The 13550-nt window shown below is 55.0% G+C and overlaps 3 protein-coding genes across 9 annotated transcripts in view; 2 read left to right on the top strand and 1 right to left on the bottom strand.

Annotated features, from left to right (window-relative positions):
- The window catches only part of UBAP2 (ubiquitin associated protein 2), a 109955-nt gene that overhangs the window by 17103 nt on the left and 79302 nt on the right, over positions 1-13550 (bottom strand). The window lies entirely within an intron of this gene.
- Positions 3785-5670, top strand: LOC115619468 (interferon-like). Its single transcript, XM_030511760.2, has one exon. The coding sequence runs from the start codon at positions 5078-5080 to the stop codon at positions 5651-5653; it is 576 nt and encodes a 191-aa protein (XP_030367620.1). The 5' UTR covers positions 3785-5077; the 3' UTR covers positions 5654-5670.
- LOC115619470 (interferon-like) lies at positions 10971-11623 on the top strand. Its single transcript, XM_030511762.1, has one exon. It carries the CDS (start codon positions 11048-11050, stop codon positions 11621-11623), a length of 576 nt encoding a protein of 191 aa, XP_030367622.1. The 5' UTR covers positions 10971-11047.

Below are 13550 nucleotides of genomic sequence, written 5' to 3'. Positions count from 1 at the left end.
CTTCCAGCCTTCCTCTTGGGCCTCGGGGGAAGCCACCTCTGCCCAACACCTACTTCTAGCCCTGCTCCAAACAGGGCTCTGCACAGCCCGTGACCCCCCTTTCCTTTGCCACCTCCACAAGGAGCCACTTCCTGACACCTCTTTGGAAAAACTCCAAAGGGCTTTAGCCACCCTTAGCACAAGTTTATCTCTTCACCTCTGGACTCTTCACTACGAGCAGGGCTCGGATCTCTTGTGCTGCACCAAGGGCAGGGACATAAACGTCACCACAGGCTTGGGACACCCCTTTAAGCAGGAAAGGCTGAGAGACGTGGGCTCTCTATGGACAAGAGAAGACTCCGGGGAGATGTTCCAGGGGCCTTTCAGGCCTGACAGGGAGCGTCTAAAAGGATGGGAATATGCCATCGGACAAGGGGCAAAGGTTTTACGCTAACAAGAGCCGACACTCAGGCGACTTACAAGGAGGACACTATTTACCATGACAGTGCTGAAAAATCTCCAACTCCCTGCCCAGAGAAATGGGAGATGCCCCATCCCCAGAAACATTCCAAGTCAGGCTGCTCGGGGCTCAGAGACACCTCATCTCCTGGAAGGTGGCACTGATCAGTGCTGGGCGACGGGACCACAGGAAACTTTCAAGGACCCTCCCAACCCAATCCAAGCCACGCCGTGGTTCTAGGAAGCACTGCTACGCCACAGAGCCCTTGGATTACGCCAGGTTCAGCTACTCCAGCCTCTTCACGCATTTGCCACAACAACGCTAGCCTTGTGCTGGTTCGCATCCCCCTGCACCATCAATTCTTGTAGGCCAACACGCACCAGGGCCCAGCCATGCACCTCCGCCATGGCCCTGCCTCCTGCAGTCATGCCACCTGGGCACGCCAAATCATCCTGCACGTGCCAGCACCACAAGCACAGCACACAACAACACAACACTGCTCGACATCACTGTGGATCCCAGACCGACTATGCCCTGACACCACCACCAGCTCCACAAGCTTGGAGAACACACAATCACAGAATCACTGAATCATTAGCATTGGAAGGTACCTCTGCAGACCATCCAGTCCAACCCCCTGTCGAGGCAGGGACACCTAAAGCACGTTACAGAGGCATGCATCCAGGCGGGTCTGGAATGTCACCAGACAAGGAGACTCCACAGCTATCCACCACTGAAAAGACTCTCCACCATCCTCCTGGCACCCACCTTTGAAGTATTTAAACGCATTAATGAGATCCACTCTCAGTCTTCTCTTCTCCAGACTAAACAGGCCCAGCTCCCGCAGTGTCTCCTCATAAGGTAGATGCTCCAGAACCCCCAGCATCCTTCAGGCCCTTCGATGGACCCTCTCCACGGGCTCCTTGTCCTTCTTCTCTGAGGAGACCAGAACTGGACACAGCTCTCCAGCTGTGGCCTCACCACGGTTCAGTAGAGGTGGACGATCACCTCCCTCGACCTCCTGGACACACTCCTCCCCATGCTCCCCAGGATACTATTGGCCCTCCTGGCTCAAGGGCACACTGCAGCTCATACTCAACTGATCATTAACCAACATTCCCACGTCCTTCTCAGCAAAAACGCTCTCTAGTAGGTCACCTCCAAGCTGTACTCGTAGACAATCAGACAATCATAGAATAGTTAGGGCTGGAAAGGACCTTAAGATCATCTCCTTCAAACCTCCCTGCCATGGGCAGGGACACCTTGCACTAAACCCTGTCGCCCAAGGCTCTGTCCAACTTGGCCTTGAACACCGCCAGGGGTGGAGCATTTGCAAGTTCTTTGGGCAACCCATTCCAGTGCCTCATCACCCTCACTGTAAAGAACTTCGGCCTTATATCCAACCTAAACTTCTCCTGTTTAAGCTTGAACCCGTTACCCCTTGTCCCACCACTACAGTCCCTAAGGAAGACTCCTTATAGGCCCCAGCATCCTTATAGGCCCCCTTCAGATACTGGAAGGCTGCTCTGAGGTCTCCACGCAGCTTCTCTTCTCCAGGCTGAACAGCCCCAACTTTCTCAGCCTGTCTTCATACGGGAGGTGCTCCAGCCCCCTTATCATCCTCGTGGTCCTCCTCTGGACTTGCTCCAACAGCTCCATGTCCTTTTCATGTTGAGGACACCAGAACTGTACACAATACTCCAAGTAAGGTCTCACGAGAGCAGAGTAGAGGGGCAGGATCACCTCCTTCGACCTGCTGGTCACGCTTCCTTTGATGCAGCCCAGCACACGGTTGGCTTTCTGGCCTGCAAGCACACACTGAAGCCGGCTCATGTTAAGCTCCTCATCAACAAACACTCCCAAGTCCTTCTTCCGCACAGCTGCTCTGAATCTCTTCTCCGCACAACCTGTAGCTGTGCCTGGCATTGCCCCGACCCAGGTGTAGGACCTTGCACTTGCCTTGGGTAAACTTCATAAGGCTGGCATGGGCCCACCTCGCAAGCGTGTCAAGGTCCCTCTGCATGGCATCCCTTCCCTCCAGCGTATCGACCACACCACACAGCTCAGCGTCATTGGCAAACATGCTGAGGGCGCGCTCAATCCCACTGTCCATGTCGCCGACAAAGATTGTTGAACGAGACAGGTCCCAACACCCATCCCTGAGCAACACTACTCGTTACTGGTCTCCAACTGGACATTGAGCCGTGTACCACAACTCTTTGCGTGTGGCTATCCAGCCAGTTCTTTATCCACTGAGTGCTCCATCTATCAAATTGATGCCTCTTCAATTTAGAGACAAGGATGTCATGCGGGACAGTGTTGAACGCTCTGCACAAGTCCAGGTAGATGACGCCAACTGCTCTGCCCCTGTCCATCAGTTCCATAGCTCCATCACAGAAGGCCACCAAATTGGTCAGGCAGGATTTCCCCTTAGTAAAACCATGTTGGCTCTCACCAACCACCTCATTGTTTTTCATGTGCCTTAGCATGCTTTCCAGGAGAATCTGCTCCAAGATTTTGCCAGGCACAGAGGTGCGACTGACTGGTCTGTAGTTCCCCGGGTCTTCCATTTTCCCCTTTTTAAAAATGGGGGTTACATTACCCTTCTTCCAGTCATCAGGAACTTCACCTCACTGCCATGATTTTTCAAATATGATGGACAGTGGCTTAGCAACTTCATTCGCCAGCTCCTTCAGGACCCGCGGATGGATTTCATCAGGTCCCATGGACTTGGGCATGTTGAGGTTCTTAAGATGGTCTCAAACCTGATCCTCTCCTACAGTGGGCCTAAGGGCTTCATTCTCACACTCCCTGCATCTGCCTTTCAAGACTTGCGTGGTCAGAGGTGTGGTCAGAGCATTTGCTGCTACTTGGGGTTCTTCCTCCCCAGCTGCAGGGCTCTACTCTTGCCCGCTGGAACCTCTCTCTGCCCAATTCTCCAGCCTCTCAAGGTCCTGCTGAATGGCAGCACAACTTCACATGTATCAGCCACTGCCCCCACCTTCCTATCACCACCAAACTTGCTGAGGGGACACTCCAGCCCTTCAGCCCTTCACGTTGGTGTTGCCACCGGCGCTGTTCAACACCTTTGTCACTGACATAGACAGGAGGATTGAGTGTGCCTTAAGCAACTTTGGCAACAACACCAAGCTGTGTGCTGCAGCTGACGTGCTGCAGGGAGGGGATGTCATCCCGAGGGGCCTGGACAGGCTTGAAAACTGACCAGTGCAAACTTCATGAGCTTCAACAAGGCCAAGTGCAACGTCCTGCACGTGGGTCAGGGCAATCCCAAACACAACTCCAGGCTGTGCAGAGAATGGATTGAGAGCAGCCCTGACGAGAAGACCTTGGCGTGTTGGTTGAGGAGAAGCTGCATGACCTCGCAGTGTGTGCTTGCAGACCACGAACCCACCACAGCCTGGGCGCATCAAAAGCAGCATGACCAGCAGAGCGAGGGAGGGGATTCTCCCCGTCTACTCTGCCTTCCTTAAACCCCAGCTGCAGTCCTGCATGCAGCTCTGGGAACACCACCACAAGAGAGACGCGGAGATGCTACAGGGAGTCCAGAGCAGGCCACAGAGATCCTGCGAGGGCTGGAGCACTTCTGCTCTGGAGACAGGCTCACGGAGCTGGGCTTGTTCAGCCTGGAGAAGAGAAAACTCCCGGGAGACCCTAGAGCAGCTCACAGTGACCAAAAGGCGCTACACGAAATACGGAGAGTGGCGTTTGACAAGGGCCTTTAGGGACAGGACCAAGAGGAATGGCTTTCAACCGGCACAGACTCTATTCATATTAGATACTAGGAAGAAATTCTTCATCGGCAGGGTGGTGAGACACTGCCACAGGTCACCCAGAGCAGTTAGAGCTGCCCCATCCCTCTGCAATGGCCTTTGAGTTCACAAGGCCATCAGCAATAGCCTCTGATACGTCATATCCACAGCGCAAGAATGCACTTAGGACCTCCAGAGAAAAAGAGACCACTGAAAAAAGATTTAAACAATACAAAGAAATGATGCACAAAAAGTGATAGAAACAAAAACAGAGAGAGAAACAGAAAAGTTTCACAAATAACGCAAAAACTGAACAACCAATGACATCATCACTTTAACACAGTGATGTAATCGCACAAAAACATATACCAAAAGTGAAAACCCACAACCAGTACTCCAGCCCAACACAAGGAAAAGGGAGCTGGGCAGGAAGGGAAATCCAGCACAACGCAACTGGAAAGAGACACAGCCGCACAGGAAAAAGAGAAACCACAGAAAAACCACACCAGCACCACTAGCGCCCCACGTGTGGCTGCCCCTCAGCGTTCACACCTCCATCAACCACTACAACCAAACTCCTGCCGGAACCGGCACCACACAAAACGCAACCACAAAGCACAGCCACGGACTTCCCCACCCAGAGCCACCCCAGAAAACGCTCTGCCCCACGAGCAGCACAGCCCCCAGACCAAACTGGAAACCACAGCCGGCAACTGGCCGCAAGTGGAAAGCGAGGAAGGGGAAGCCGCGCTGGCAACACATAAAGCTGCCGCCCGGCAGCACCCCCAGCACAGCGCCCACCCGCACCACCAACAAGCCTCAGCAGACTCCTGACCAGCGCCCCCCACGCAGCACCCACGGCCCCACCATGCCTGCGCCCGCAACCCCACAGCCCCGCCTGCGGCGCGGCGCCCCGCCGCTCCTGCTCCTCCTGACGGCTCTCGCCACCGGCCTCGCCTGCCACCTCCGGCCTCCCCGCGACGACACCTTCCCCTGGCGCAGCCTCCAGCTCCTGCGCGACATGGCTCCCAGCCCCACACCGCCCTGCCACCACCACCAGGCGCCCGTCTTCCCCGACACCCTCCTGCACAACAGCCACCCGCAGCAAGCCGCCGCCACCGCCCTACGCATCCTACAGCACCTCTTCCACACCCTCAGCAGCCCCAGCACCCCCCACAACTGGCACAACGACGCACGGCACCAGCTCCTCAACGGCCTCCAGCACCGCATCCAGCGCCTCCAGCACTGCCTGCCGGACAACGCCACGCTCTTCCCGGGACAAGGGCCCCGCAACGCGCTGCTCACCATCAACAAATACTTCCGACACATCCAGGACTTCCTGCGCGCACACAACCACAGCGCCTGCGCCTGGGACCACGTCCGCCTCGAAGCTCGCCTCTGCTTCCAGCACCTGCACAACCTCACCCGCACCACGCGCAATTAGCCCAGCGACACCCCGACACCAGCACCGCTGGGGCAGCGCCCGCACACACCCACCTCTGGCCTCACGCACCCACGGCAAGAGCCGCCGCGACACACGCACCGACCCCGCGCCTCCTGCGGACGCTGCTCCCCGACGCAACGGCTCTATTTATTGGCACATGCTGACACCTATTTATTCACCTATTTATTCACCTATTTATTCACCTATTTATTCACACCAAATAAAGACCTCTTGAGAAAACACCGCCATTGTCTCGCGTCTCACAAGTGCACCAGCCTCTGCTTGGGCTGGGAGGAAGCCACCTCTGCCCAACACCTACTTCCAGCCTTCCTCTTGGGCCTCGGGGGAAGCCACCTCTGCCCAACACCTACTTCTAGCCCTGCTCCAAACAGGGCTCTGCACAGCCCGTGACCCCCCTTTCCTTTGCCACCTCCACAAGGAGCCACTTCCTGACACCTCTTTGGAAAAACTCCAAAGGGCTTTAGCCACCCTTAGCACAAGTTTATCTCTTCACCTCTGGACTCTTCACTACGAGCAGGGCTCGGATCTCTTGTGCTGCACCAAGGGCAGGGACATAAACGTCACCACAGGCTTGGGACACCCCTTTAAGCAGGAAAGGCTGAGAGACGTGGGCTCTCTATGGACAAGAGAAGACTCCGGGGAGATGTTCCAGGGGCCTTTCAGGCCTGACAGGGAGCGTCTAAAAGGATGGGAATATGCCATCGGACAAGGGGCAAAGGTTTTACGCTAACAAGAGCCGACACTCAGGCGACTTACAAGGAGGACACTATTTACCATGACAGTGCTGAAAAATCTCCAACTCCCTGCCCAGAGAAATGGGAGATGCCCCATCCCCAGAAACATTCCAAGTCAGGCTGCTCGGGGCTCAGAGACACCTCATCTCCTGGAAGGTGGCACTGATCAGTGCTGGGCGACGGGACCACAGGAAACTTTCAAGGACCCTCCCAACCCAATCCAAGCCACGCCGTGGTTCTAGGAAGCACTGCTACGCCACAGAGCCCTTGGATTACGCCAGGTTCAGCTACTCCAGCCTCTTCACGCATTTGCCACAACAACGCTAGCCTTGTGCTGGTTCGCATCCCCCTGCACCATCAATTCTTGTAGGCCAACACGCACCAGGGCCCAGCCATGCACCTCCGCCATGGCCCTGCCTCCTGCAGTCATGCCACCTGGGCACGCCAAATCATCCTGCACGTGCCAGCACCACAAGCACAGCACACAACAACACAACACTGCTCGACATCACTGTGGATCCCAGACCGACTATGCCCTGACACCACCACCAGCTCCACAAGCTTGGAGAACACACAATCACAGAATCACTGAATCATTAGCATTGGAAGGTACCTCTGCAGACCATCCAGTCCAACCCCCTGTCAAGGCAGGGACACCTAAAGCACGTTACAGAGGCATGCATCCAGGCGGGTCTGGAATGTCACCAGACAAGGAGACTCCACAGCTATCCACCACTGAAAAGACTCTCCACCATCCTCCTGGCACCCACCTTTGAAGTATTTAAACGCATTAATGAGATCCACTCTCAGTCTTCTCTTCTCCAGACTAAACAGGCCCAGCTCCCGCAGTGTCTCCTCATAAGGTAGATGCTCCAGAACCCCCAGCATCCTTCAGGCCCTTCGATGGACCCTCTCCACGGGCTCCTTGTCCTTCTTCTCTGAGGAGACCAGAACTGGACACAGCTCTCCAGCTGTGGCCTCACCACGGTTCAGTAGAGGTGGACGATCACCTCCCTCGACCTCCTGGACACACTCCTCCCCATGCTCCCCAGGATACTATTGGCCCTCCTGGCTCAAGGGCACACTGCAGCTCATACTCAACTGATCATTAACCAACATTCCCACGTCCTTCTCAGCAAAAACGCTCTCTAGTAGGTCACCTCCAAGCTGTACTCGTAGACAATCAGACAATCATAGAATAGTTAGGGCTGGAAAGGACCTTAAGATCATCTCCTTCAAACCTCCCTGCCATGGGCAGGGACACCTTGCACTAAACCCTGTCGCCCAAGGCTCTGTCCAACTTGGCCTTGAACACCGCCAGGGGTGGAGCATTTGCAAGTTCTTTGGGCAACCCATTCCAGTGCCTCATCACCCTCACTGTAAAGAACTTCGGCCTTATATCCAACCTAAACTTCTCCTGTTTAAGCTTGAACCCGTTACCCATGTCCCACCACTACAGTCCCTAAGGAAGACTCCTTATAGGCCCCAGCATCCTTATAGGCCCCCTTCAGATACTGGAAGGCTGCTCTGAGGTCTCCACGCAGCTTCTCTTCTCCAGGCTGAACAGCCCCAACTTTCTCAGCCTGTCTTCATACGGGAGGTGCTCCAGCCCCCTTATCATCCTCGTGGTCCTCCTCTGGACTTGCTCCAACAGCTCCATGTCCTTTTCATGTTGAGGACACCAGAACTGTACACAATACTCCAAGTAAGGTCTCACGAGAGCAGAGTAGAGGGGCAGGATCACCTCCTTCGACCTGCTGGTCACGCTTCCTTTGATGCAGCCCAGCACACGGTTGGCTTTCTGGCCTGCAAGCACACACTGAAGCCGGCTCATGTTAAGCTCCTCATCAACAAACACTCCCAAGTCCTTCTTCCGCACAGCTGCTCTGAATCTCTTCTCCGCACAACCTGTAGCTGTGCCTGGCATTGCCCCGACCCAGGTGTAGGACCTTGCACTTGCCTTGGGTAAACTTCATAAGGCTGGCATGGGCCCACCTCGCAAGCGTGTCAAGGTCCCTCTGCATGGCATCCCTTCCCTCCAGCGTATCGACCACACCACACAGCTTAGCGTCATTGGCAAACATGCTGAGGGCGCGCTCAATCCCACTGTCCATGTCGCCGACAAAGATTGTTGAACGAGACAGGTCCCAACACCCATCCCTGAGCAACACTACTCGTTACTGGTCTCCAACTGGACATTGAGCCGTGTACCACAACTCTTTGCGTGTGGCTATCCAGCCAGTTCTTTATCCACTGAGTGCTCCATCTATCAAATTGATGCCTCTTCAATTTAGAGACAAGGATGTCATGCGGGACAGTGTCGAACGCTCTGCACAAGTCCAGGTAGATGACGCCAACTGCTCTGCCCCTGTCCATCAGTTCCATAGCTCCATCACAGAAGGCCACCAAATTGGTCAGGCAGGATTTCCCCTTAGTAAAACCATGTTGGCTCTCACCAACCACCTCATTGTTTTTCATGTGCCTTAGCATGCTTTCCAGGAGAATCTGCTCCAAGATTTTGCCAGGCACAGAGGTGCGACTGACTGGTCTGTAGTTCCCCGGGTCTTCCATTTTCCCCTTTTTAAAAATGGGGGTTACATTACCCTTCTTCCAGTCATCAGGAACTTCACCTCACTGCCATGATTTTTCAAATATGATGGACAGTGGCTTAGCAACTTCATTCGCCAGCTCCTTCAGGACCCGCGGATGGATTTCATCAGGTCCCATGGACTTGGGCATGTTGAGGTTCTTAAGATGGTCTCAAACCTGATCCTCTCCTACAGTGGGCCTAAGGGCTTCATTCTCACACTCCCTGCATCTGCCTTTCAAGACTTGCGTGGTCAGAGGTGTGGTCAGAGCATTTGCTGCTACTTGGGGTTCTTCCTCCCCAGCTGCAGGGCTCTACTCTTGCCCGCTGGAACCTCTCTCTGCCCAATTCTCCAGCCTCTCAAGGTCCTGCTGAATGGCAGCACAACTTCACATGTATCAGCCACTGCCCCCACCTTCCTATCACCACCAAACTTGCTGAGGGGACACTCCAGCCCTTCAGCCCTTCACGTTGGTGTTGCCACCGGCGCTGTTCAACACCTTTGTCACTGACATAGACAGGAGGATTGAGTGTGCCTTAAGCAACTTTGGCAACAACACCAAGCTGTGTGCTGCAGCTGACGTGCTGCAGGGAGGGGATGTCATCCCGAGGGGCCTGGACAGGCTTGAAAACTGACCAGTGCAAACTTCATGAGCTTCAACAAGGCCAAGTGCAACGTCCTGCACGTGGGTCAGGGCAATCCCAAACACAACTCCAGGCTGTGCAGAGAATGGATTGAGAGCAGCCCTGACGAGAAGACCTTGGCGTGTTGGTTGAGGAGAAGCTGCATGACCTCGCAGTGTGTGCTTGCAGACCACGAACCCACCACAGCCTGGGCGCATCAAAAGCAGCATGACCAGCAGAGCGAGGGAGGGGATTCTCCCCGTCTACTCTGCCTTCCTTAAACCCCAGCTGCAGTCCTGCATGCAGCTCTGGGAACACCACCACAAGAGAGACGCGGAGATGCTACAGGGAGTCCAGAGCAGGCCACAGAGATCCTGCGAGGGCTGGAGCACTTCTGCTCTGGAGACAGGCTCACGGAGCTGGGCTTGTTCAGCCTGGAGAAGAGAAAACTCCCGGGAGACCCTAGAGCAGCTCACAGTGACCAAAAGGCGCTACACGAAATACGGAGAGTGGCGTTTGACAAGGGCCTTTAGGGACAGGACCAAGAGGAATGGCTTTCAACCGGCACAGACTCTATTCATATTAGATACTAGGAAGAAATTCTTCATCGGCAGGGTGGTGAGACACTGCCACAGGTCACCCAGAGCAGTTAGAGCTGCCCCATCCCTCTGCAATGGCCTTTGAGTTCACAAGGCCATCAGCAATAGCCTCTGATACGTCATATCCACAGCGCAAGAATGCACTTAGGACCTCCAGAGAAAAAGAGACCACTGAAAAAAGATTTAAACAATACAAAGAAATGATGCACAAAAAGTGATAGAAACAAAAACAGAGAGAGAAACAGAAAAGTTTCACAAATAACGCAAAACCTGAACAACCAATGACATCATCACTTTAACACAGTGATGTAATCGCACAAAAACATATACCAAAAGTGAAAACCCACAACCAGTACTCCAGCCCAACACAAGGAAAAGGGAGCTGGGCAGGAAGGGAAATCCAGCACAACGCAACTGGAAAGAGACACAGCCGCACAGGAAAAGGAGAAACCACAGAAAAACCACACCAGCACCACTAGCGCCCCACGTGTGGCTGCCCCTCAGCGTTCACACCTCCATCAACCACTACAACCAAACTCCTGCCGGAACCGGCACCACACAAAACGCAACCACAAAGCACAGCCACGGACTTCCCCACCCAGAGCCACCCCAGAAAACGCTCTGCCCCACGAGCAGCACAGCCCCCAGACCAAACTGGAAACCACAGCCGGCAACTGGCCGCAAGTGGAAAGCGAGGAAGGGGAAGCTGCGCTGGCAACACATAAAGCTGCCGCCCGGCAGCACCCCCAGCACAGCGCCCACCCGCACCACCAACAAGCCTCAGCAGACTCCTGACCAGCGCCCCCCACGCAGCACCCACGGCCCCACCATGCCTGCGCCCGCAACCCCACGGCCCCGCCTGCGGCGCGGCGCCCCGCCGCTCCTGCTCCTCCTGACAGCTCTCGCCACCGGCCTCGCCTGCCACCTCCGGCCTCCCCGCGACGCCACCTTCCCCTGGCGCAGCCTTCAGCTCCTGCGCGACATGGCTCCCAGCCCCACACCGCCCTGCCACCACCACCAGGCGCCCGTCTTCCCCGACACCCTCCTGCACAACAGCCACCCGCAGCAAGCCGCCGCCACCGCCCTACGCATCCTACAGCACCTCTTCCACACCCTCAGCAGCCCCAGCACCCCCCACAACTGGCACAACGACGCACGGCACCAGCTCCTCAACGGCCTCCAGCACCGCATCCAGCGCCTCCAGCACTGCCTGCCGGACAACGCCACGCTCTTCCCGGGACAAGGGCCCCGCAACGCGCTGCTCACCATCAACAAATACTTCCGACACATCCAGGACTTCCTGCGCGCACACAACCACAGCGCCTGCGCCTGGGACCACGTCCGCCTCGAAGCTCGCCTCTGCTTCCAGCACCTGCACAACCTCACCCGCACCACGCGCAATTAGCCCAGCGACACCCCGACACCAGCACCGCTGGGGCAGCGCCCGCACACACCCACCTCTGGCCTCACGCACCCACGGCAAGAGCCGTCGCGACACACGCACCGACCCCGCGCCTCCTGCGGACGCTGCTCCCCGACGCAACGGCTCTATTTATTGGCACACGCTGACACCTATTTATTCACCTATTTATTCACCTATTTATTCACACCAAATAAAGACCTCTTGAGAAAACACCGCCATTGTCTCGCGTCTCACAAGTGCACCAGTCTCTGCTTGGGCTCCAGGGAGGCCCAAGATGCAGTACCCTTCACTTGCACTGTGGAACATCAGTAGCTTTCTCTTTGCCCAATTCTCCAGCCTATCATGTTCCTAACAGAATGGCAGCACAGCCTTCAGGTGTATCAGCCACTCCCACAGCTTCCCGTCACCACCAAACTTGCTGAAGGGTCAATCCAGCCCTTCATCTACAACACTGACAAACAAGTTGAATTAGACTGGACCCAGTTTTGCTCCCTGGGGAACACCACTGGCTACAGGCCTGCAACAGGGTTCTACTTCGTTGATCACAACCCTCTCAGCTCTGCCATTCAGCCAGCCCTCAGTCCATCTCACTGTCCATTCATTTAACCCACACTTCATAAGCTCACCTATGAGGGTTTTAGTGGAGACAGCGCCAAAAGCCTTGCTGAAAACAGGGTAGATAACGTGCACTGCTCTCCCCTTGTCGATCCATCTTGCCATGTCATCAGAAAAGGCTCAAGCAAAATTCATCAAGCAAAATTTACCCTTGTAAATCCATGTTGACCACTCCTTAGGATCTTTTATTCCACATGCTTGGTGATGGCCTCCAGAATGGCCTGTTCCATCACCTTTCCAGGGATGGAGGTGACAATGACTCACCAGTGGTATCCCAGGTCCTCCTCATACCCCTTTCTCAAGGTGGATGACATTCGCCTTCCTCCACTCATCGCACACATCTCCCGTTCTCCACGATTATCCAAGGATGACGGAGGCAGCAGAGCAACAACATCTGCCAGCTCCCTCAGCACCCTTGGCTCCATCCCATCAGAGCCCAATGGTTTATGGGTGTTGAGTTTGTCCAGCCTATCCCTGACCCAACTCTCTACAACCAGGGGGAAGTCTTCCTTCCTACTGCCTTCATCTCTAACCTCTGAGGTCTGAGATTCCTGAGGACTGTCCTTAGTGGTAAAGACTGAGGCAGAAAAGGTGTCCACTAATTGCACTTTTTCTGGGTCTTCTGGAACCAGGACACTCATTGATTCACCTTCGGCCCCACAATTTACTTGTCTTCCTTTTGCTGCTGATATACGTGAAGAAGCCATTCTTCTTGTCCTTAATGTCTTTTGCCAGGCTCAATTCTAAGTGTCCCTTTGCCTCCCTTGTCGCATCCCTGCATACAATGAGACAAAGTTCCTATAATTCTCCCACGTGGCCTGGTCCTTCTTCCACCTCTCATAAATTTTTTCATTGAGTTTAAGGTTTTCTAGGGTCTCCCTGCTCATCTATACATGTCTCATGCCCGCTCTGCCCGATTTCTTTGTGATGGGGATACATGGGTCTTGGGCATGGAGAATGGGTGCTTAACACATGTGGCAGATACTTGCACGCCAGCACAGCACGGTCCTTGCTGCTGGAAGGAACCTGAAAACGTCAGCCACTACAACCTTCTTATCCACTCCTCCTCTTCACACTAGACCTCTACAAGGGCATCATCTGGCTTAGCTCCATTTCCAGAGGACTCTTGCACACCCCTCCCCGAGGGCCGCAGGGGCTCCAGCCATCCCAAACACAAGACCCTTTGACTAACAGACCACATATTCTTCCATGCTCTCCAGCCAATTCCGCCAAGGAGCCAGAGCAAACGCAACAAGACCCCTGCTACCGGGCCACACGCACGGCACCACAGCCT

This window comes from Strigops habroptila, chromosome Z (genome assembly GCF_004027225.2).
Source record: "Strigops habroptila isolate Jane chromosome Z, bStrHab1.2.pri, whole genome shotgun sequence".
Taxonomy (NCBI): domain Eukaryota; kingdom Metazoa; phylum Chordata; class Aves; order Psittaciformes; family Psittacidae; genus Strigops; species Strigops habroptila.
The sequence above is the reverse complement of the archived record's forward strand: the minus strand, read 5'-3'. Positions and strand labels throughout refer to the sequence as shown.

Coding starts and splice junctions, on each gene's coding strand:
- LOC115619468 (XM_030511760.2), top strand. CDS start 5,078: ATGCCTGCGCCCGCAACCCCACAGCCCCGCCTGCGGCGCGGCGCCCCG.
- LOC115619470 (XM_030511762.1), top strand. CDS start 11,048: ATGCCTGCGCCCGCAACCCCACGGCCCCGCCTGCGGCGCGGCGCCCCG.